Source organism: Cornus florida, unplaced genomic scaffold, assembly GCF_030987335.1.
Source record: "Cornus florida cultivar Cherokee Brave unplaced genomic scaffold, ASM3098733v1 CherokeeBrave_3.0.0_Hap2_Chr11, whole genome shotgun sequence".
Classification (NCBI taxonomy): Eukaryota; Viridiplantae; Streptophyta; class Magnoliopsida; order Cornales; family Cornaceae; genus Cornus; species Cornus florida.
In genome coordinates, this window is record NW_026775581.1 from 83,163,888 (window position 1) to 83,186,397 (window position 22,510).

General features: G+C 33.3%; 1 protein-coding gene across 3 annotated transcripts; it reads left to right on the forward strand.

Moving 5' to 3' along the window:
* The first annotated feature begins 13,323 nt into the window (after positions 1–13,323).
* On the forward strand, positions 13,324–20,122 carry LOC132282311 (mitochondrial import inner membrane translocase subunit TIM17-2-like). 3 transcript variants are annotated; one of them, XM_059783936.1, is made up of 3 exons: positions 13,362–13,443; positions 18,311–18,493; positions 18,970–20,122. In XM_059783936.1, the coding sequence occupies exon 3, from the start codon at positions 19,116–19,118 to the stop codon at positions 19,818–19,820; it is 705 nt and encodes a 234-aa protein (XP_059639919.1). In that variant the 5' UTR covers positions 13,362–13,443; positions 18,311–18,493; positions 18,970–19,115; the 3' UTR covers positions 19,821–20,122. The 3 variants fall into 3 exon arrangements, with proteins under 3 accessions (XP_059639917.1, XP_059639919.1, XP_059639918.1); XM_059783935.1 differs by having other exon boundaries at positions 13,363–13,443; positions 18,307–18,493; XM_059783934.1 differs by lacking the exon at positions 18,311–18,493 and having other exon boundaries at positions 13,324–13,443.
* Positions 20,123–22,510: the final 2,388 nt, after the last annotated feature.

Here is a 22,510-nt window from a genome sequence, read left to right on the forward strand (position 1 = left end):
TTCTCCCACTATATAAAGCATACTTAACCATTTTCAACCCTAAGTCAACATTGTATATGATTGAGGCCGACTCTAAGCAAATTCGGCTGAAAGTATATGAACGAGGGCGGCTAACAGTGCCTTCAAATGAGGCTGGATTGAACTTACCGGCAAACCGAATGGCGACGAGGCTATGACGATGCATGCAAGGAATCCGGCAATTGGGCTTCGGAAAGGGACACCCAAATTCCACAGGAGTTGCAGAAGGCAAGGGCAGGGGCAATAATATACTAGCAAAGGACCAGATACCACTTAAGGGGTGGAAAGATGATTGGTAATGTAGGTGTAGAGATTGTAGCCAGACCCACGTATCCAGAAGCCGCAAACAAATTTGGTATCTTATCTTTCAAAAATACTTCATCTCTTTTCCTTTTCTCCAATAGTAATTTGGAAGCCTCACTATTTGTGCAAAAGCAGATCCAGGAACAATTAAATCCCAATTAAAGGTCAGGATTTGTCATATAAAGACAGTACAGAACACATATCTCTGTAGAATGTTGTTTTAATTGATTCATAGTGATAGAAATATCGAAGAGCAAAGTAACATAAAGTAAAATATGACGCTATCAATGATTAACTGCTGATAAACAAGTGTGGCAAGGCTGACCCTAATTTGCGCATGAGATGTATTATATAATCAAATAACACCAGTAGTCCCCTTACAGGTCCAATGAGTTGAGAGATTTGATGACTATTACTTAAATAGGATTTTTAAAAATTAAACAGATCGATATAAAATTGAACCGCCATTGCCATTGGAATATGAATAAATTGGGAAATCTTTAACGGAGTTACATCCCTCAAGAGGTTTATAACCAGAGCTGCCATAAATAACCCATAACATATGGCCAAGCAATGCTTCGGAAGCTTAGAGAAGCCCTCAATTCCCAATAAATATTACATGCATAAGAAATATATATATATATATATATATATATATATATATATATGATAAGAACTTAACCAATTTCTAACCCTAGAGAGAAAGAGATAAAGGGAGGAGAGAGAAGGGCGAGGAAATGGTATAGGGGATTATATGCACATATGGGTGAGGGGCAAAATAGGAATCAAAAGGGTAAAATAGGGTTTTCATATTTCGTTTTTGTCAAAAATGATCAGAGGGGCTTATTTGCACATTTTTTGAATTTTATGAACTGACATGCACATTTTCAAAAAATAAGGACTAGTTTTGCACAAACCCTATATATTAGGGGTTTTTTTTTACACTTAACCCCACCACTCACCAAATGCGACCAATAATAAAGTTACCAGGTGTGACTCTCACTCATACTTGCAACTTTTGAGTGTACAAACTACCATATGAATAGTTGCATGATTATGTGTATTTATATACTATATTACAGTGTAATATATTCAATAAATTAAAATATTTAACATAATTTATTTAAACTTAATAATTCAATAATATAATAAATAGAATATGAATTATAATCGATTCATCCATAATCTATCCCACGTAATGATACTTTCACCTAACATGATATAATTTTTTAATTTTTTTATTTTTTATATACAAATAACAGAAGCACCCAACACTTATTATGATACCCCAAATCTCCGAGCTTGGGTTGATCAGGTCCACACCCAAAAATATAGGGATATCAAAAACAATTTGGTAATATGCAAGTACGGAATACAAACTGATAATAATAAAAGAAAATAAAAACGGAAATGAATTCTAATAAATAAATAAAGTCCAGGTACACAAATCATTAACTTTACAACTCCTTTAATACTCCAACTAATACAACTCGGGAATCCTTTAATATGAGAACCCCTAAACCAAAATCATAATAACTCTAAAGTCGGAAAAATAATCCGAAAGAATGGAAGATGAATGAAACCTTTAATCCGCTATATCCTCGTTACTGAAGTTGAAACTAACAAAGACCTGAAATATAACAACAGAGAGTGGATTAAACCCACAAGTAAGTTATCTCTTCTACAACCCAGCAGAGAATCGATAAACAAATCATCTTCAATCAAAACCATAACTATATCTAATATCCTTAAAAAAAGGTCAAATCAGATAAAACAACCATATAGTTACACAAATCTATATATATGATTATAGACAACTCCTCCTCATACTTTAAAATAACATATTTATGTATATGTATATAATCAACTCATCATAACTTGAAAGTAATATAATAAATAGATGTGATACCCCCTAATTTTGGAACACGGATTGATCAAGTCCGCGCACAAAATCAAGGGATATCAAAACAATTTAAGTATTTAACAAGCACAGAATACAAAGATGAATAATAAAGAATAAATAAACCGCTGAAGAAAACTAATAAATAAATATTACTTAATGATTCTCCAACAATTACAATTCGGAAATCCCATAACTCAAGGACCCCTTAAAACATTATCCAATAATCCAATACTATTTAAAAGTACACAAGATGAATAGACGAATGACAGTCTCCCAGCTGCGGATCCTCAACCTTGAGACTGGAACCTCTAATAACCTGAAAAATAAATCGTGGGTTAAACCCTACGAGCAAGTTCACTCTACCAGGCCTCTGAAAACCAATAAGCAGATCATCTCTGATCAAAACCAAACCTAATAAAGTTTTAACTTTAATAAAGCACGATATACATGTCTATATATAATTATATATACTATACTAATCACATCCATTAATAGGTTTATTAAATTTCCATACCTATTAAATAATTATTAAAATAATATTCATACCTAGACCAATCTACCATTTCATTTTATAAAAACTCCTTTGACCTTAATCCCATCCTAGTCAGTTGTCTAATCATTTAAACAACAAATTATAATAAAAGAAATACTCTATTTAATCCCAACCCGATAATGATTTTAATTGTTTAAATCACATATCCAAAATTCAAGTTTTGACAAATCATCCACGTCTTCCCCAATATTATTTTATTAATGTAAAATAATACACTAACCAGTAAGTACTAAACTATTCTTATTTAAGAATATCTAACCTTAATCCAATCCACACATACAACAACCATAGATGATATTTTAATCATCTAACACATAACAACGTAATTATGCTTTGGCAAATCAACCATGCCATTGTAAATATTTTTATTTATATATTGGCAATTCAACCATGCCTCCATAAGTATATTTATTTATACATTGGCAATTCAACCATGCCTCCGTGTATGTACATTTATACATTGACAATTCAACCATGCCTCCACAGGTATATTTATTCATACATTTAATTAGCAATTCATCCATGCTTTCCATATATGTATTCTATTCATACAAATATTTAGGTAATATATTTAATCATTTGACAATTCATCCATGCCCACACTTTAACCATGAATTAACTTTAAAATTAACAATACGCTAAATCATACATAGCCATCACATGCATATTATACGCATATCATTAATTTAACAACCAGCCTATTAAGATATGCCAAATAAGAATGATAATATTAATCATCTTAAATGATTTATATATATATATACCTACACATATGTTATTTAATGTATATATGTGTTTAACACCTTCTTTAATAATCCTTGATTATTTAAAATCAATATACATACATACATACATATATATATATATTCATCCTTCCATACAACTCATAGACAAATTATATATACCCATATATAAATAATTATATATATATATATATATACACTTCCTTCCATAACAAATTATTAATTTATTATATTTACACAAATTAGTACAACTAAATATGTCAGAAATAGTTTCCTTTAAATACTCCATACCGGTTTAAATAGTTTTCCGACACCGTCTCACTAAAACGTAAATATCTCTTATTAGGATAAGAATCTGATAATGAAATTGGTACCATTGGAAAGAGGACGAAAAATCCTTGAATTTGAGCTCAAGAATGGCCCAGTTTCGATTTAAAATGACTAAGTTATGACCGTTTTAATTTTTATGTCACAAACAGGCAAAATAATTGGCTGAGCTCAAACACTACTGTGAGCGCGCCCACACTTAATTAGCTCACTTGAGCTCACACAAACGCACCCACACCAGATTAGCTCACTTGAGCTCACATGTATGCACCCACACCAGATCAATCTTCTGTTGACCAAACTTAATCCATGGTCCAGATTCACATGTGCACTCTTTTGTGTACACCGCAATGCACCGAATCATTCCACTTATATCTAAACTATTCTAATGGCCCAGATTAGTGGTGTAACCTCTTACCATGCACCGTCCTACACCAGATTACTACCCTATTGTTGCGCCCACCTTACAAACGCCGCCTCCAGTGTTGTATATATATATATATATATATATATATATATATATATATATATTATAAATTATCTATATAATTTTGCCAAATTAAGATAGAAAATAATTCTTGAATAATTCCAAAAAATATAAAACACATTCTAAAATTAATCTAAAAATTCCAGAAAATTCTCATAAATGCTAGAAACACTAATTAACCCTCTTGGGTCTAGATCCAGCCTATCGATTGATGTAAACAAAATATACAACACATATATAAAACAATAAAAATCTAAAATTCCAAAAATAAAATATAATAATTCATATTTTTAAGATTCCGTTCTAACCATCATTTAATCAATAAATTTAATCTTAAATTTTGATACTCAAGGTGAAATCCTTATGAGTTCTAAGAGAAAGTTAGAGAAGAACTCGCCTGAAGGTTTCAAAACGAAACCGACGCTTTAAGCTTTAATTATCTCTTCCAATTCCGACGTCCTCCTTTTCAGATCCGACCTCCTCCTTGTCAGCCCTTCTTCTTCCTCTCTCTCTGTCTGTTTTATTTTTCTAACGTGTAAAACCTTTAACCCTAAAGCCTTATATGTATTTTTATACACCTTAAATTCCAAATCCTATTCCAACTAGTATTATGAATTAAAATAATAATCTTTAAATAATTTATATCTATAAACATATATATATATAAATATATATTCCTTCCATAATTAACTCATTAGTTAATTAAATCATATATACTTATAAATATCAATAAATATATATCTATATATATATCTTTCCATAACAATTATTAATTAATTATATTTATATATAATTATATATATATATATATATATATATATATATATATAATTGATACAAAAGTGATCATTTAAATAATTAAATAACCACGGACCTTCATTAATTAACCCAATAAGGTTTCATACAAACCCAAGACCACATCTTTTGGTCCAACTTTCCTTAAGCCCAATCCAATTAATTTAAATAAATAAGATAATTAATTAAATACAGAAATTAAAATACTAATTACATGAAGCACATAAACAAACAAGAATTTACAACTAAGTCATATAATACCAATAAAATCAACACACCAATAATTCAATCAATAATCAACCACACAAACAATCAATCATCATACATAATCACGAAATATAACTTAATTAAAATAAGATAATTAATCTAGCACTCAATAAAATAAAATAAATCATTGAAAAATAAAATAAAATAATTAATCCTAATTAATAAATCTTTTAAAATTATCGGGGTATTACATTCTTCCCCCCTAACAAACGGAATTCCGTCCTCGGAATTCACAAATCCATGAAATAAAAACTTTGATTATTTAATTTTAAATTTCATTATTCCTTTTATCCGTGTGGAAATTAACCCATCCACACATATTCATTATTAGCAGACACATCACGTAATTAGCTAATTCCATATTTATATAATTGATAAATATAAGTACACACTAGATACTCTCACTGGACTAAAGCAGTTTCAACCGAATAGTGGGTATCTCATGTAAAACGCACACAAAGGTGGTTACGAGTCCTCCTTCTACCAGAGCCCACACATCCTTAAACCCAGCTACCCATCTCAATCGGCAATATACGCCTCCATCCTAACCACTGATCCTGAGACTCAAGCTTATATCATGGCCCATATATGTGTGTGTGTATGTATATATATATATATATATATATATATATATATATATATATAATCCATTATATCCACATAAAAATAAACTATCCAACCATATTATTTCAATGGCATACCATCCAACTATTCCGTTGACCTGACACGAATAAGTAGGACTTAACGCTATGGTTAATCCGTTCCCTTATAAATATATAGGTAGGACTTAACTTCTTTGGTTAATCCGTCCCTGAAATGCCACCGTCCCATACCGTTGTATTAAACCATACCATTCATAAATAAATAGGTAGGACTTAACTATTCCGTTAATCCGTCCCTAAAATACCTCCATATTATTTTATTGGTGCATAAATCCATAAAACCCATACTTCAAAATTAGGGGAAGACTCAACGATTTACCAATACCTTCTAAATCGATGTCTTACCATTTTCCTAATAAGACTCAATGATTTACCATTAGGACACACTAACGGACCGAATATAGAATACAATGAATCCTAAACTTAAGCTCTAAGTAAAAGAGTACACAACGCGGAAGTCACACAACGAAAGACACCCTAGGGACACTTGAACCTGGAGTGCTCTGATACCAACTGTGATACCCCCTAATTTTGGAACACGGATTGATCAAGTCCGCGCACAAAATCAAGGGATATCAAAACAATTTAAGTATTTAACAAGCACAGAATACAAAGATGAATAATAAAGAATAAATAAACCGCTGAAGAAAACTAATAAATAAATATTACTTAATGATTCTCCAACAATTACAATTCGGAAATCCCATAACTCAAGGACCCCTTAAAACATTATCCAATAATTCAATACTATTTAAAAGTACACAAGATGAATAGACGAATGACAGTCTCCCAGCTGCGGATCCTCAACTTCGAGACTGGAACCTCTAATAACCTGAAAAATAAATCGTGGGTTAAACCCTACGAGCAAGTTCACTCTACCAGGCCTCTGAAAACCAATAAGCAGATCATCTCTGATCAAAACCAAACCTAATAAAGTTTTAACTTTAATAAAGCACGATATACATGTCTATATATAATTATATATACTATACTAATCACATCCATTAATAGGTTTATTAAATTTCCATACCTATTAAATAATTATTAAAATAATATTCATACCTAGACCAATCTACCATTTCATTTTATAAAAACTCCTTTGACCTTAATCCCATCCTAGTCAGTTGTCTAATCATTTAAACAACAAATTATAATAAAAGAAATACTCTATTTAATCCCAACCCGATAATGATTTTAATTGTTTAAATCACATATCCAAAATTCAAGTTTTGACAAATCATCCACGTCTTCCCCAATATTATTTTATTAATGTAAAATAATACACTAACCAGTAAGTACTAAACTATTCTTATTTAAGAATATCTAACCTTAATCCAATCCATACATACAACAACCATAGATGATATTTTAATCATCTAACACATAACAACGTAATTATGCTTTGGCAAATCAACCATGCCATTGTAAATATTTTTATTTATATATTGGCAATTCAACTATGCCTCCATAAGTATATTTATTTATACATTGGCAATTCAACCATGCCTCCGTGTATGTACATTTATACATTGGCAATTCAACCATGCCTCCACATGTATATTTATTCATACATGTAAATATAAATATAAATAGGCCAATCAACCATGCTTCCAAAATAAAATATAAATAAATAGGCAACGTAACCCAAAATAATAAGTGTAAATACACAATGACAAAAATCTCTATAATAATCAATCACATGCCAAACAGTCATAAAATATGTCCCAGTAAAATGAATCTAAACTTATTAGCCAACTTATGTAGTTTAACACATGCATATAAATAATCAACCACATACCCAACAACCATAAAATCTGTCCCGATAAAGCTAGTCTAAACTTATTAGTCAGTTCACGTGGTTCTACAAATTATATGACAACACATCTATATAATATAAGTGTGATTGCATTTATTAGTCAGCCCATTATCTTCATATAATGCACACAACATATAAAATAATGATTACTATCATTAACAACTATGGCAGCACTTCCATACAACATAATATTATAATGATCGTAATTATTAGTCATCACATCATTGTTCACGAAATGCACACAGTATAAATATAATAATGATTAATATCATTAACAGCTTATAAGTTATTTAAATTCCAAATAAAGTCCGTTATATTTTTAATAACAACTAGGAATACCATCAGAAATTTATCAATTTAATAACGTCGTCTACAATAAAATCCGGATATCTATTATGATTAAAATCAGGTATATATATTAGAATACCATTAATGATTAATATCATTAACTTAAAACAATTTTAATACAATACTCCACAGTGGTTTCCTTATACTAATATAAAACCTTAATATGATAACTACCATTTATATTCACATCACAAAATAATCATAATATGCTTAATAGCATATAAATTAATAATAAAATACTCATACATATGTATACCGAAGCCTCGTAGCTTAAACGCAAGTTAGAACATCTACCGTCTCCAAAAATACCATTTAAAATAGTGATATACCATTCTACGACCCTCAAAACACCATAAATACATTAATTAATGGTCGATTTAAACACTAATGTGCTGGGAATAAATTCTCAAAAATCACTAGGCTTCACATAAACTTTTCGGGACCTTGCACGCATCTCCACGTGCCTCACGCGCCTACACACATTGCACACGCTTCCACACGTCTATTCTCATTGACAGGCGCATCCACTCGCTGCCACGCGCTCTCACGTGCTTGCATGCGCTTCACCATTGGCTGAGACCTAATACTGCAATATACTTTGCCGCATCGGATTATTTCCCCCTCTATATATGCTCCAGATCAATAGGCACACCAACTCCCATGGTCTGCGCTGCACCGAATTAAACTATTGTTGACCATAACTAATCCATGGTTTGGATTCACGTGCGCACCACACTTTCATGCGCTGCGATACATCGGATTAATCCAATTAGGATTAAATAAACCAATGGCCCAGATTTCATGCGCACCGTGATAGCATGTCTCACGTAACACCAGATCAATCTCTTTTGATCAAGTCACATCTATGGCTTAGATCCACATATACATCAACTCTCTATGCACCGCGTTACACCGGATCACAGTAACTTATTTAAACTCCAAAAATTATAAAATAATTCTAAAATTTTTCCCAAAAATACCAAAAAAATCCCAAAAACTTATAATTAATATTTTAGATCAAGAATAATAAATTGGATCATAATTAATATATATAATGACCTAATCATTCATTTAATATAAATAATTGTACACAACAAAATTTAATATATCTATACAAGTTTCATAAAAATACTAATTTAATCATCATAACAACATATATATATATATATATATATATATATATATATATATATATATACGCATAATTAAATCTATAAATCTGCGAAGAATAAATATGCTTATAGAATCCGATTAATAAATTATTTTAAATCCACAAAATAAAATAAAACTATTATTTAATTTTAAATCAAAGTGATAAGTTAAACTAACAACTATAATTTTGATAAATCAAGGTGATAGGCTTATAAATTCAAAGGGGTAGAGTAGAGTATAAATTTGCCTCAAGGATTTAAAATTAGAAGTTTAAATTTCGTCGGCAATAAAATCTCCAACTTCGGCCAACCTTCTGGCTACTCCTCGTTGCAGCCTTCCTTCTCTCATAATTTATGTCTTCATCAACACCTCAATTAAAATCAGGTATATATATTAGAATACCATTAATGATTAATATCATTAACTTAAAACAATTTTAATATAATACTCCACAGTGGTTTCCTTATACTAATATAAAACCTTAATATGATAACTACCATTTATATTCACATCACAAAATAATCATAATATGCTTAATAGCATATAAATTAATAATAAAATACTCATACATATGTATACCGAAGCCTCGTAGCTTAAACGCAAGTTAGAACATCAACCGTCTCCAAAAATACCATTTAAAATAGTGATATACCATTCTACGACCCTCAAAACACCATAAATACATTAATTAATGGTCGATTTAAACACTAATGTGCTGGGAATAAATTCTCAAAAATCACTAGGCTTCACATAAACTTTTCGGGACCTTGCACGCATCTCCACGTGCCTCACGCGCCTACACACATTGCACACGCTTCCACACGTCTATTCTCATTGACAGGCGCATCCACTCGCTGCCACGCGCTCTCACGTGCTTGCATACGCTTCACCATTGGCTGAGACCTAATACTGCAATATACTTTGCCGCATCGGATTATTTCCCCCTCTATATATGCTCCAGATCAATAGGCACACCAACTTCCATGGTCTGCGCTGCACCGAATTAAACTATTGTTGACCATAACTAATCCATGGTTTGGATTCACGTGCGCACCACACTTTCATGCGCTGCGATACATCGGATTAATCCAATTAGGATTAAATAAACCAATGGCCCAGATTTCATGCGCACCGTGATAGCATGTCTCACGTAACACCAGATCAATCTCTTTTGATCAAGTCACATCTATGGCTTAGATCCACTTATACATCAACTCTCTATGCACCGCGTTACACCGGATCACAGTAACTTATTTAAACTCCAAAAATTATAAAATAATTCTAAAATTTTTCCCAAAAATACCAAAAAAATCCCAAAAACTTATAATTAATATTTTAGATCAAGAATAATAAATTGGATCATAATTAATATATATAATGACCTAATCATTCATTTAATATAAATAATTGTACACAACAAAATTTAATATATCTATACAAGTTTCATAAAAATACTAATTTAATCATCATAACAACATATATATATATATATATATATATATATATATATATATATATATACGCATAATTAAATCTATAAATCTGCGAAGAATAAATATGCTTATAGAATCCGATTAATAAATTATTTTAAATCCACAAAATAAAATAAAACTATTATTTAATTTTAAATCAAAGTGATAAGTTAAACTAACAACTATAATTTTGATAAATCAAGGTGATAGGCTTATAAATTCAAAGGGGTAGAGTAGAGTATAAACTTGCCTCAAGGATTTAAAATTAGAAGTTTAAATTTCGTCGGCAATAAAATCTCCAACTTCGGCCAACCTTCTGGCTACTGCTCTTTGCAGCCTTCCTTCTCTCATAATTTATGTCTTCATCAACACCTCACTTAATCGCTCTCTCTCTATCTCTCTCTCCCAAATACCTTCTCCTCCTCATTCAAAACAAACACAAAACCAAATAAATAAAATAAAATATCAACACCATCATTCCTCCCTCATCGTCTCTCTTCTTTCCCTTTTCCTTTCCTTTTCTTTTCTTTCTTCTTTTCTTTTCTTTCTCAATTCCGTTCGGTGCCTCAAATAATTCACCAAGGCATCCAAGAAAAAGAATTCTAAGGCCCTGTTTGGTTTGTGTAGTGTAGTGTTCTGTGTTGTTCCCTACAGTGCTATAGTACCCATTTTTAGAACACATGTTGTTTGGCCCCCTTGTTGTGTTCTCAACAGTAGGGGAACACTTTCAGAACAAATCCAATATTTGGCCCAAAAGTTGGAACAACAATTTGGTGTTTTATGTTGTTCCAGGCCTATTTTTTTTTTTTTACTGTAGCGGAGATAGTAATAATTTTTTTTTAGGGCGAATCATTTCTGCCTCCCAATCGCCTCCATCTCTATTCTCGTTCTCAACTCTGGAACTTGCTCCCTCTCTCTCTCTCTCTCTCTCCAATTACAAACACAAAATCTATAAGGATCAGAAGTTCAAAACCCGCCTCCATCTGTATTCTCGTTCTCAACTCTGGAACTTCCCCCCCTCTCTCTTTCTCTCTTTTTGCAATTGCAAACTACAAAATCTACAAGAATCAGAAGTTCAAAATCTACAAAATCTTCAGATCTGTGAAGTTGAAAACCCATATCGACATATCATTTCAGATTGTTCAAAAAATCAAAACCCATATCTTTCAGTTTCCATCGCTGCTGTTCCAGTTCCGATTCGTCGTTCGCAAGCTTTGTAATTCTTGTTTGTATGGGTCTTGATCGTGTATATGGGTTTTGTTTTAGATTGTGTGTATGGATTTTGTTTTAATTTTTTTTTTCAGATTATGTGTATGGGTCCGCTGTTCCAGTTCTGGTTCACCGTGCGCAAGCTTTGTAATTCTTGTTTGTATGGGTTTTGTTTGTGTGTATAGGTTTTGTTTTAATTTTTTTAGGGCAAATCAGTTCAGTCTCTCAGACACCTCCATCTCTATTCTTGCTCTCTCTCTCTCTTTGCAACTGCAAACTTGTATGGGTTTTGTTTTAATTTTTTTTAGGGCAAATCATTTCAGCCTCCCAAACGCCTCCATCTCTATTCTCGTTCTCAACTCTGCAAATCAATTTTTAGGGCAAATCATTTCAGCCTCCCAATTGCCCTAGTCTCTCTCCTCTGTAACTACAATTCTGTGTACATGGGTTTTGTTTTAATTTTTTTTTCTAAATCAACTAATCAAGCTCTGTAATTCTTGTTTTGCAAACTAATCAAGCTCTGTAATTAATTTATTTTAATCATAAAACAGAAAAAATAATTCCTATTCCAAAATTCCCACTCCAAATTTTCATCCCCAAATATGTTTTGTTCTCATTTCAGAACACTACATCACAAAACACTTGTTCTGTTCTATGCTAGAGCATTACACAACATCACACAATACTTCCCAAACGGGCCCTAAGTCCCAAAATTCTAATCAACTTTTCATTAATTACAAACTTGCCCCAAAAGGTCTATCTAATTCCATTACCACCCCAAAACTCAATCTAATTACACAAAAATCCAAAATTAAATCTAACTACACATCAAATACCAGACATAATCAATGCACATAATTAATTACCAAAAATATAAAAATAAATATACTTAAAATAATTAAAATATTATAAATAATTAAAATAATTAACTACACGCATGCAAATAAATAAAATAAATTAATCCAGCAATAATTAATTAAACTCCATTTAATTATTTTTATAAAAATACGAGGTATTACACTTATTTTTGTGATGCATTTATCTAATACTGCGGTAAATAACTGAAACCAACTTAAACAAAAGTTTCATACAAAAAATACAGTAAATTGTTTCTCAAAACTAGGGGTCCTGTGACCCAGTGATGAACGTGTGAGCATGGTGGGTGTGAGTTTTTGTCCGATGATAAAAAAAAAAAATAATAAAAAAATAAATTAATAGAAGTGTGAAGTAAAAATGGAAAGGTTAACACGTGCACAGCACGTGTGCACAAAGTAGCATCGGTGGAAGGAAAATAGAAGTAGGAAAACCCTAGTATGCATAACACGATCATTTCTCTCTGGTCATTTCTCTCTGTGGCTGTGCCCTACTGTTGGTATGCGAATCAATAAGTAAGTTCAATCTCATCGCTGGGCTTTAAATTCTCATATTATTTCACACATACACACGCATCAAATTCTTCGGTTTAATATATGAGCTTATCATCTACGGCCTGTTTGTTTGCTGAGAAAATTACTATCTCTAAGAGCTTTTGATTCCCATTGTTTTTCGTTTCCTAATGTTCTGGGACTTTCAGTCATTGAAAACAAAATAGAGATCCAGAATATTAATTCGTGTTCTCGTATATTCTCGGTAACAAGACAATACATATCTGGGGTTTTTGCGTGCGATTTGAAACCTAAAAGAATTATGTTTAGTTACATGTTTGTTGTTTCTTACATTCAGGTCTTCGAATTCACAATAGGTCTCGTTAAAAAAAAAAAATGGTAGGAGAAAGTGAGAACGTAGGATATATTTTTGATAATACCGAAAAGATAGGCATAGAAATAAGTAGTGATAATGATTAATAAGAATTAAAAGAGGTTAAAATTGTTTTTAAAAAGGGGATAGGATGATATTAATAAAATTTGTATTGGAAGTATTGTTAATATGGTTATGCTTATGCACCCTAGTAGGACTAGATTACACATTAAAGCACAATTATAGAAACAAATGTATGAATTTATTCAAGGGATACCCGAAGGAGGAAAAAAATATACATATGAAGAGACTTTAATGGTCATTTAGGAAAAGATTGTAGAGTATACGTGATGGAACATTGTGGACATGGATTTGGTGATAGAAATGAGTCTATCTTAGACTTTGTAGTGGTAATCTTACACTTGGGAATGCCTATTTTAAAATAACTTTTAAGAGTGGATCCAATATTAGTCATATCACTAAAAAGATAGATCGATTAACAAGCAAAGATTGTTTGGTTATCTCAGGAGAGCTTTTAACTTTATAAAACACTATACTAGTTTTTGATGCATATATAAATGGAAAATTTAGGAGGAGAGAGAAAATTATAAACCCGAAAACTAGGTGGTGGAACTTAAGAGGGGAACAAACGATGATGATAAGAAAGTTAAAATAAGTTGTGAGAGAAGCTAAATATAGTATTATAAGTTGACACAACAGATGGAGAGAGAAAATGCATATAAACTTGCTAAACTTTGGGGTGGGGTGGGGGGGGGGGGGGGGGGTGATATTTTGATCATATTAAATTTATCAAGAGTGAAGATTTAAGGATTTTAGTAAAAGATGAAGAAATTAAAGAAGATGGAAAAGTTACTTTGAGAATTGTTAAATGAAATTATTTAGGAAGTTTAGAAGATTTTAGTAACATTAGGGATAATATATTTTTCTATATGGTCAAAGAGTGTTAGGTTAAAAATGTATTAAGGAAGATGAAATCAGGAAGGACTTCGGGATCATATGATATCCCTATTGAGGTTTGAATGTCTTTAAGGGATGATACCATGATTTGGCTAACAAAATTGTTTAATAAGATAATAACAACTAAGAGAATGTTTGATGAGTGGCACAAAAGTATTTTAATACCTATATTCTTAAAGTAAATGGGACAAGCCGTACCAATTGTCGTGGTATTGAATTAATGAGTCATACTCTGAACCTTTAAGAGAGAGTGGTTAAACAATGACTCGGAAAATCAATTTGGACTTATGTTGGGGAGGTCAACAATAGAGGCTATTTACTTATTGAGGAGACCAGGTAAAAAAAAAAAGAGCATTTACGTTATTTAGGCTCAGTTATACACAATGAAGGAGAAATTGAGGTTGATATTATTAATAGAATTTAGGCAGGATTGGTTAAATGGAGGAATGCATTAGTATATTATGATCGATTTATCTTGCTAAGATTGAAGGTGGAGCAATATTACACAACTATTAGACTGGTTGTTCTTTATGGGATAGAATGTTGGGTAACAAACAAACAAACAACATTTGCATGAAGTGTGAATGGCGGAAATGCTAATGCTGAGAATCTTGAGATGAACGTGCAGCAAGATAAGAAAATGATAGAATTAGAATTGAACGCATTGGTGAGATGGGTGAAGTAGCACTAATTGGAGATAAAATGACAGCAAATCGATTAAGATGATTTGGACATGAGCAAAGAAGATCACCAAGTTGCGCCAGTTAGAATGAGTGACATGGTCCACATTGAGGATAATGCAAAGTGAAGGGGAAGATCAAAGTTAATGTGGGTAGAGTTAGTAAGGAAGAATATAATAAAGCGTGGTTTAACTGATGCCATGACCTACATAGAATAGAATGAGAAATATATATTTTTGGATAAGTAAGTAGAATGAGAAATATAATTCATGTAGCTGACCCCAAGTAGTTGGGAAGACGGCGTTATTGAATTGATTTGAGTTAGAACAATGAATGGTTGAGGTGAAGATGCTGAGATGGATTTGACATAGGGTTGGAAGAACAAAGGTGCATTCATATGAAGGTAGCAGCAGTTTAATTGAAGATGAGCGAACAGTCTTCCATAAAAAGGCCAGACGTGCTAAATGCAATTTTCTTCTTATATTAGTTATTATAATATTTAAGCTAAATGCAGTGAAGACATCAGGAATATTCTCTAGAGGGGGTGACTTTTGATTTACATTGTACAAGAGGGGGCACAAATCATAATTTTCTAACTATGGTGATATTTTAGTAAAATTTTTGGAGTTAGAAATGTCATGCGTCAAGTTCTAGTGCTTGACTACAATAGTGGACTATATGTTTCAGGCTTTGCACAAGAAATGATTCATACATCACCTCTTGGTAAATTTAAAATTTGTTCCTGATCGAAACATGTTCTTTTTATCTGCATTATCAGGCTAGTTAGAAAGCTATGTCAAAATCAGTTCGATTCAGTAAAGCCGTGTGATGATGGTTTTGGGGACAGTTTATAAGTTTCTCTCATTTCATCTCTATTGGGTTCTACTTTTACCGTTCCACAAATGTACTCATTTCTAGTTTATCCTTTTCTCTCATCTCATCACACATCTATCATAACTCCAAATTCGGGTCACACTTATTTCATGAACATGTTATGTCTTGGCAGCCAATATTTTATTCCATAAAAAGTTGGCATATCTAATGGCTATTTCTTAAAATTTTACCTTTTATTTTTAGTGAAATATTGTCGATCACTAAATATATCAGAAGTACTCCTTCACTTAACCCATCATTGTTTAATATTATTAATTTTAAGGACTCTTTCACTTAACCCATCATTGCTTTATATTATGTTTAACACGCACTAATTTGTCCCTCTGTGAATAATGGAGCCTGGGCAACAAATCTCTTTCCTTTTCAGTAGTTAACACTTGATCATTACTACTACTTTTGCACTTGTATTTCTAGTTTTTGATATGGTTATATTTTACTTTTTCAATGTTAGTTTTAACTATCTGAAACCCTTTTAATTTTAGATCTTCTTTATAGACATCTACTTTATCATTTATTTGCATTAATTGCATTATTCAAAACAATGTCATCAGCAAATAGTGTACTCTTATGAAGAGCACCCTTTTGAGTCTTCCAACTTACATCCTTTTCCTATTCCAAGTGCCCTCTTCTATGGTGATGGAAGATTGAGAAGTTTCAGCGGAATTTCTTGTGGGGTGGCATGGCAGGGATTTAAGTTTTATTTCAACTTGTGAAGTGGGTGATAGGGGCCCGGTGTTAGATGGTTGGATTTGCTCCACAAAGCTCTGTGGGCTAGTGGTTGTGGGGGTTTGGGGGTGAAGAGGCGCAAGTTATGGAGGAGGATTATCCAATGCAAGTTTGGAGAAACCAAGGATGAATGGGGTTCCATGGAGGTTGTCCCCGGCAGGGGTGGTGGTTTGGAAATTCATTCGGAAATGTTTGGATGAATTTTCAATACATATTTGATTCAGGGTGAAGAGTGGAAGGCATATTTGTTTTTGGTGGATGTTTGATGCGGGGATAGACCGCTAGTGTGCTCCTTACTGAGACTTTTCTGGATTTCTGTGCACAAGCAGATCTCGGTTGCCGACTGTTCTCGGCATGATAGCGGGAGGATGATTTGGGATGTGCAGTTTGAGATGCATTGTCAAGATTGGGAGATGTAGGACATTGGTGACTTCCTGGCGTTGCTATATCACCAAGCTGTGGTTGAGGAGGGGCTGCATTAGTTGTCTTGGACGACTTCCAGTCTTGGGAGATTTGAGGTGTTGTCCTTTTACTGGAGGCTGTTAGATACTTCGGGGATCTCTTTCCCTTGGAAGTTAGTTTGGCGCACTAAAGCCCCTCTAAAGGTTGCTTTTTTCTGATGGACGACAACTTTGTGGCAGATCTTGATGATTAATAATTTGAGGCGGCGGCGTTAGATAATAGTTTATTGGTGCTGCATGGGTAGAAGCGATAAGAAGTCGGTAAATCATCTCCTTTTACATTGCCCAGTGACTAGGGACGTTTGGGACATGCTTTTTTTCTATTTTTTTGTGTTCATTGGGTAATGTCAGTTCCCATGAAAAGTATGCTCGAGGCTTGGAGTGGGTATACAGTGGAAAACAAGCCCAAGATTCTTGGAAGGTTGCCCCCTTTGCTTATGGTGGGGCTTGTGGCCGGAGAGAAATAGGTCCTTTGATGGTGAGGAGTTTCCTATTCGGGTGCTTAAGTTCTCTATTTGTAATATTGTAAATTTTTGGATGACTTATCAAAAAAAAAAAAATTATTGTAAATTTTTGGATGAATTTGTGGATAGTTTGAGAGTATAGTGGGCCTTTTTTGGTTTTTGTACAGTTATATTTGGGTTGCATTCCCCTCTTTAGCTCTCTTTAACGAAATTTACTTATTAAAAAAAAAAAAGTGTCATCAAACTTCATCTACAACTTAGGCAAAAGGACATACACTTGATGCTGATTCCCTCTCTCTTTTTTTGATAAGTAAGAATTCATTTAAGGCGCTCGAGGGGAGTCCTCCCAAAGGAATACAAAAGTCACCCACAGCAAAGCTATAATTTTAAACTATCCACAAAGTCCAAAAGAAGATCCATGACACTTCATACTGATTCTCAATGGAAGTCTAAAGTAATTGACAGATTCACTTGTTTTTCCCCCAGTTGTTAACATTAGTAAGTGTCATCTTATACCCTTTAACATGTCAATATATCTATTTGTTCATTTCTTTTCTGAAATTCACTATATTAGAGCCGTATTATCAACGACTTGCTCCAAATTTTTAATACATATGGAGATCTTTATTTTTCTATTCATATCTTTCAGCTAGTCTGCTAGCAAGTAAATAGCTTAACTATTTCCCTCCCGGTATAATTTCAAATTAAGTTTTCAATGTTTGTAGTCGTCATTATTGTTCATCACTCTTTCCATCAATATATGAATTTTTTCTGTGACTCAAAACATTTGAAACACCAAATGGCATCTTCATAATACTGATGCAGTAAAGATGAGTGTGTGAAAGTGCACCAGTGTAAATCACATGATAACTTAAACTTCGTCAAATAAAGAGGAAAACGTAACAGATACAAGCTTGTTGATATTTAAATTTATTTATTGTATATTCTTAGGTCTGTTTCTGATGTTATTGCAGGGAATGTAGCTTGGCTTTCAACAGCTGAACATTTGTGTTCCTGTATTCGTGGAGACAAGCCACAACAGCCACAATTAAGAAAATAACAGTGTTACTTTTTTGGTTAGCCACAATCCTCCCCCAAAGTTTTCTGCCTTTTGTGATCTATGGGAACCCCCGAGACCTCCCGGGAGCCTTGCCCTGACCGAATCCTTGATGATGTTGGTGGTGCGTTCGGCATGGGTGCTGTTGGAGGTTCAGCCTTCCACTTCATAAAAGGCATCTATAACTCCCCTAAAGGTGAGCGCTGGATCGGAGGCTCTCAAGCAGTGCGCATGAACGCACCTCGTGTTGGAGGTAGTTTTGCTGTTTGGGGTGGCCTCTTCTCCACCTTTGACTGCACGATGGTCTACATTCGCCAGAAAGAGGATCCATGGAATTCAATTATCGCTGGTGCCGCCACTGGAGGTTTTCTTCAGATGCGTCAGGGACTTGCTGCTGCATCAAGATCAGCAGCGTTTGGTGGGGTTTTACTGGCTTTGATTGAAGGAGCTGGGATAATGTTAAATAAAATTATGAGTGCCCAACAGAATTTGCCCCCAATGGAAGAGCCAGTGCCTAATATGCCCCCCGGTATGCCTGGATTTCCAATGGGACAATTGCCTGGTCAGGCTCCAGTGACTGGTGGGGGCTTGGGAGATGGAATGCCGTCATCGTCATCAACATCACCGTCATCATCTTCTTCTTCTTCATGGTTTGGAGGGCTTTTTGGTGGTGGAAAGAAGCAGGAGACAGGTTCCACCAGTGGAAGCAAGACGGAAGTTCTGGAGAGTTTTGATTCTCCAAGCCCTCCATCATTCGAGTACAAGTAAGATTGGTAGCCCATATCCTGACGTGGTTAGCAAAAAGTCCTCTACTATTTGTTATTTGAAAATGTGATCTTAATTTGGGGTTTTGGAACTTCCCTATGTGGATGGATTGGAATCTATCATTGTCATAAATGTAGGTCCCTTTATTATTATCACATTTCATGGTTAAACGCTATCATACAGTTCAGTTGTTGGAAATGTAGTTCCTATGTTTTCTCCTATTCGAACTAAAAACCAACAGGTTCTTGGCTGATTGGTTCTGATTTTGTTTTCTTTCTGGATAGTAGCTTACTTCTTTTGTCCTATGATACTGCATTTTCATATTCTTGTTCAGTTATTTGTTGACATTTGCTGTAGCTCCGAAATATTGAAGAATTATACATTTATAATAAATTATTTAATTGTGAATACTGAACAGTAATAGCTGCTTAGATGCATCATACGAAATTGGAAATTCTCTCACATTTATTGGACACGGTGTTTTGCTGACCTGATAGAGTTGCATTGCGTAGCAGGATTAGTGTGGCTGACCTTGATTAGTTCAAATAAGGCTTTATTGAATTGGTAGTTTGATTGTTTAGTTTGAGAGCCCTGCGTAGTCTTTAGTACCACTGATTTCTCAACCAAAATATTCAACATGCATGGTAGTAGCTATCCATCATCTTTTCAGACTACTTACAAAATGTGCATTGCATTAATGAGCAAATGCATAGTGATTATGATTTTCCACATGATTCATCACATTATTTGTTTTTTGGTCTATGAAAACTTGGCTGTCAGCAAACGAGTCTGCTTGACTCGCCACGGTTGGATCCCGTGGTTGTTTGAAGGCTTGTTAGTAGGGTTACGAGCAGGACAGGCACGGTTCCCACCACTTCACCCTTGTTGCCGTGCGATGAACCTCCTCTGCCTAGATGGTTATTGAGCAGAATGAAAAAGAAACCCTAATATGATACCTGTATGCATGTACAAAAATTGCTTGCAAAACGACTCCACAGAACTCTGGTGAAAAATGATTTAACAGTATTTCTCAATGCATTGCATGTATCTTTGGAACATGTAAGTTGTACAAATTACAATTGACTGACTACATAACACTGCCTCGGATTCTTGCATTTTCAAGCTCTTTTATCGTACCGGGCATTTTTTCTTGCAGCTCCTAATATAGCTTTGTCAACAGTGATGAAGTATGAAGCAATGGACGCTGTGCATCCAAAAGTAAAGAAAAATGTCAAATTTTCCTTATTTTCATTGCATGCATTTACAGTGAGCATGTGGTTAGATCGACAAGAAGTTATTTCAGGTTTCACTTCATGATGTTTAATCATAAATCCAACATGGGAAGAAATTTACATTCAATACCCTAGAAATCATAATTAAATAATTATGCTGGTAAATGATATCTAGAAAAGAGCTACTAGTTCACTTCTTTTTCAGCAAAAACTATTGACAGATATAAACTATATTGTCACATAGATGAAGAGTGTATATATATATATATATGAAATGAACAAACAGCATACATCAACCCAAGCCTTAATTTGCTATAGAGTAAACATTTACTTCAAACAAATATTTTTTTTTCCCCGGTAATTAGCTCATAATTGTAGTCAAATGCCGAACGTTGTATCACAATTCATAGTTATACGTGACATTTTGTAGTCAAATAGGTGTTGAAGGCAGATAGCTTTTAAAATAGATAATTGTTAACATGATATCAGATCAAAAACCCGTGTTGAACAAAAAGAATGTCACATTTGAAGGAAGTGTTGAAAGACTTAAATATTACTGAGTGTATATACCTCCAGATACGATGAGTGCCTGAGCAGTGTAATTGAGGTTTGCCTTTGCCCAAGGAATGCAGCGAACAGCAGCCAACTGACAAACATGGTGGGTCAGAAAAACATCATATATATAGATATAATGTTAAGCCGCTCAGTTTGACTTAAAACAGTAACCAAAATCTTATTTATCTTTATATATGTTTTAAGTGAGACCCAAGTTTATCACTTAAAACATATATGACGGATAAAACTCATTCGGTTAGTATTTTAGGTCTGAATTATCGGCTAGAGTAGCATTGTTCTATCGAAAATGAAAAACAATAACTCAAATGAAGATCACTGACTGTAGGCACGGCACTGACAACACATGCAATGGCTGCGGCCTTGAACCCCTTCCAAATGCCTTCTGCAGAATATCCAAAACTATGCAATATCAGAAAATGATCATCAGTGGAAGTATGCATGAATGATAGTGATCACAACATAAGAAAACTAGACTACAAATTACCCAAAAATATTACTACATTTATAAACATTCTTTGGGTAGCTGAAGAAACAGAAGAAAAGGAAACGAAACTACAGTGTTCGGCTGCATGGAATTTTGGTGAAATAAGAAAAAAATTTAGTTCACTTGCTTTTTTCCAATTCCATTAATTCCAATTCGATGCAACCGAACACAGTCTGACATTTGATTTCCTTCTGTCCTTTAACTGGAAACTGAAAACCCACTCAAGTCAAGTAATTACCTTTAGTTGCATTAGACACGAATTATTTATTTTTTTTGCATTTTCTTAGCAGCCAAACAGTTGGATAAAATGAATTCCAGTAATCAAAGTTGATGGATAATGTTATAAATCAAAATTGATTGTAAATGAATCTGAGATTGTTTTATTTTCCGCTATAAGGCTC

What these genes read in the sequence shown, in the direction of transcription:
- LOC132282311 (XM_059783934.1), top strand. Translation starts at nt 19,116, where the DNA reads ATGGGAACCCCCGAGACCTCCCGGGAGCCTTGCCCTGACCGAATCCTT.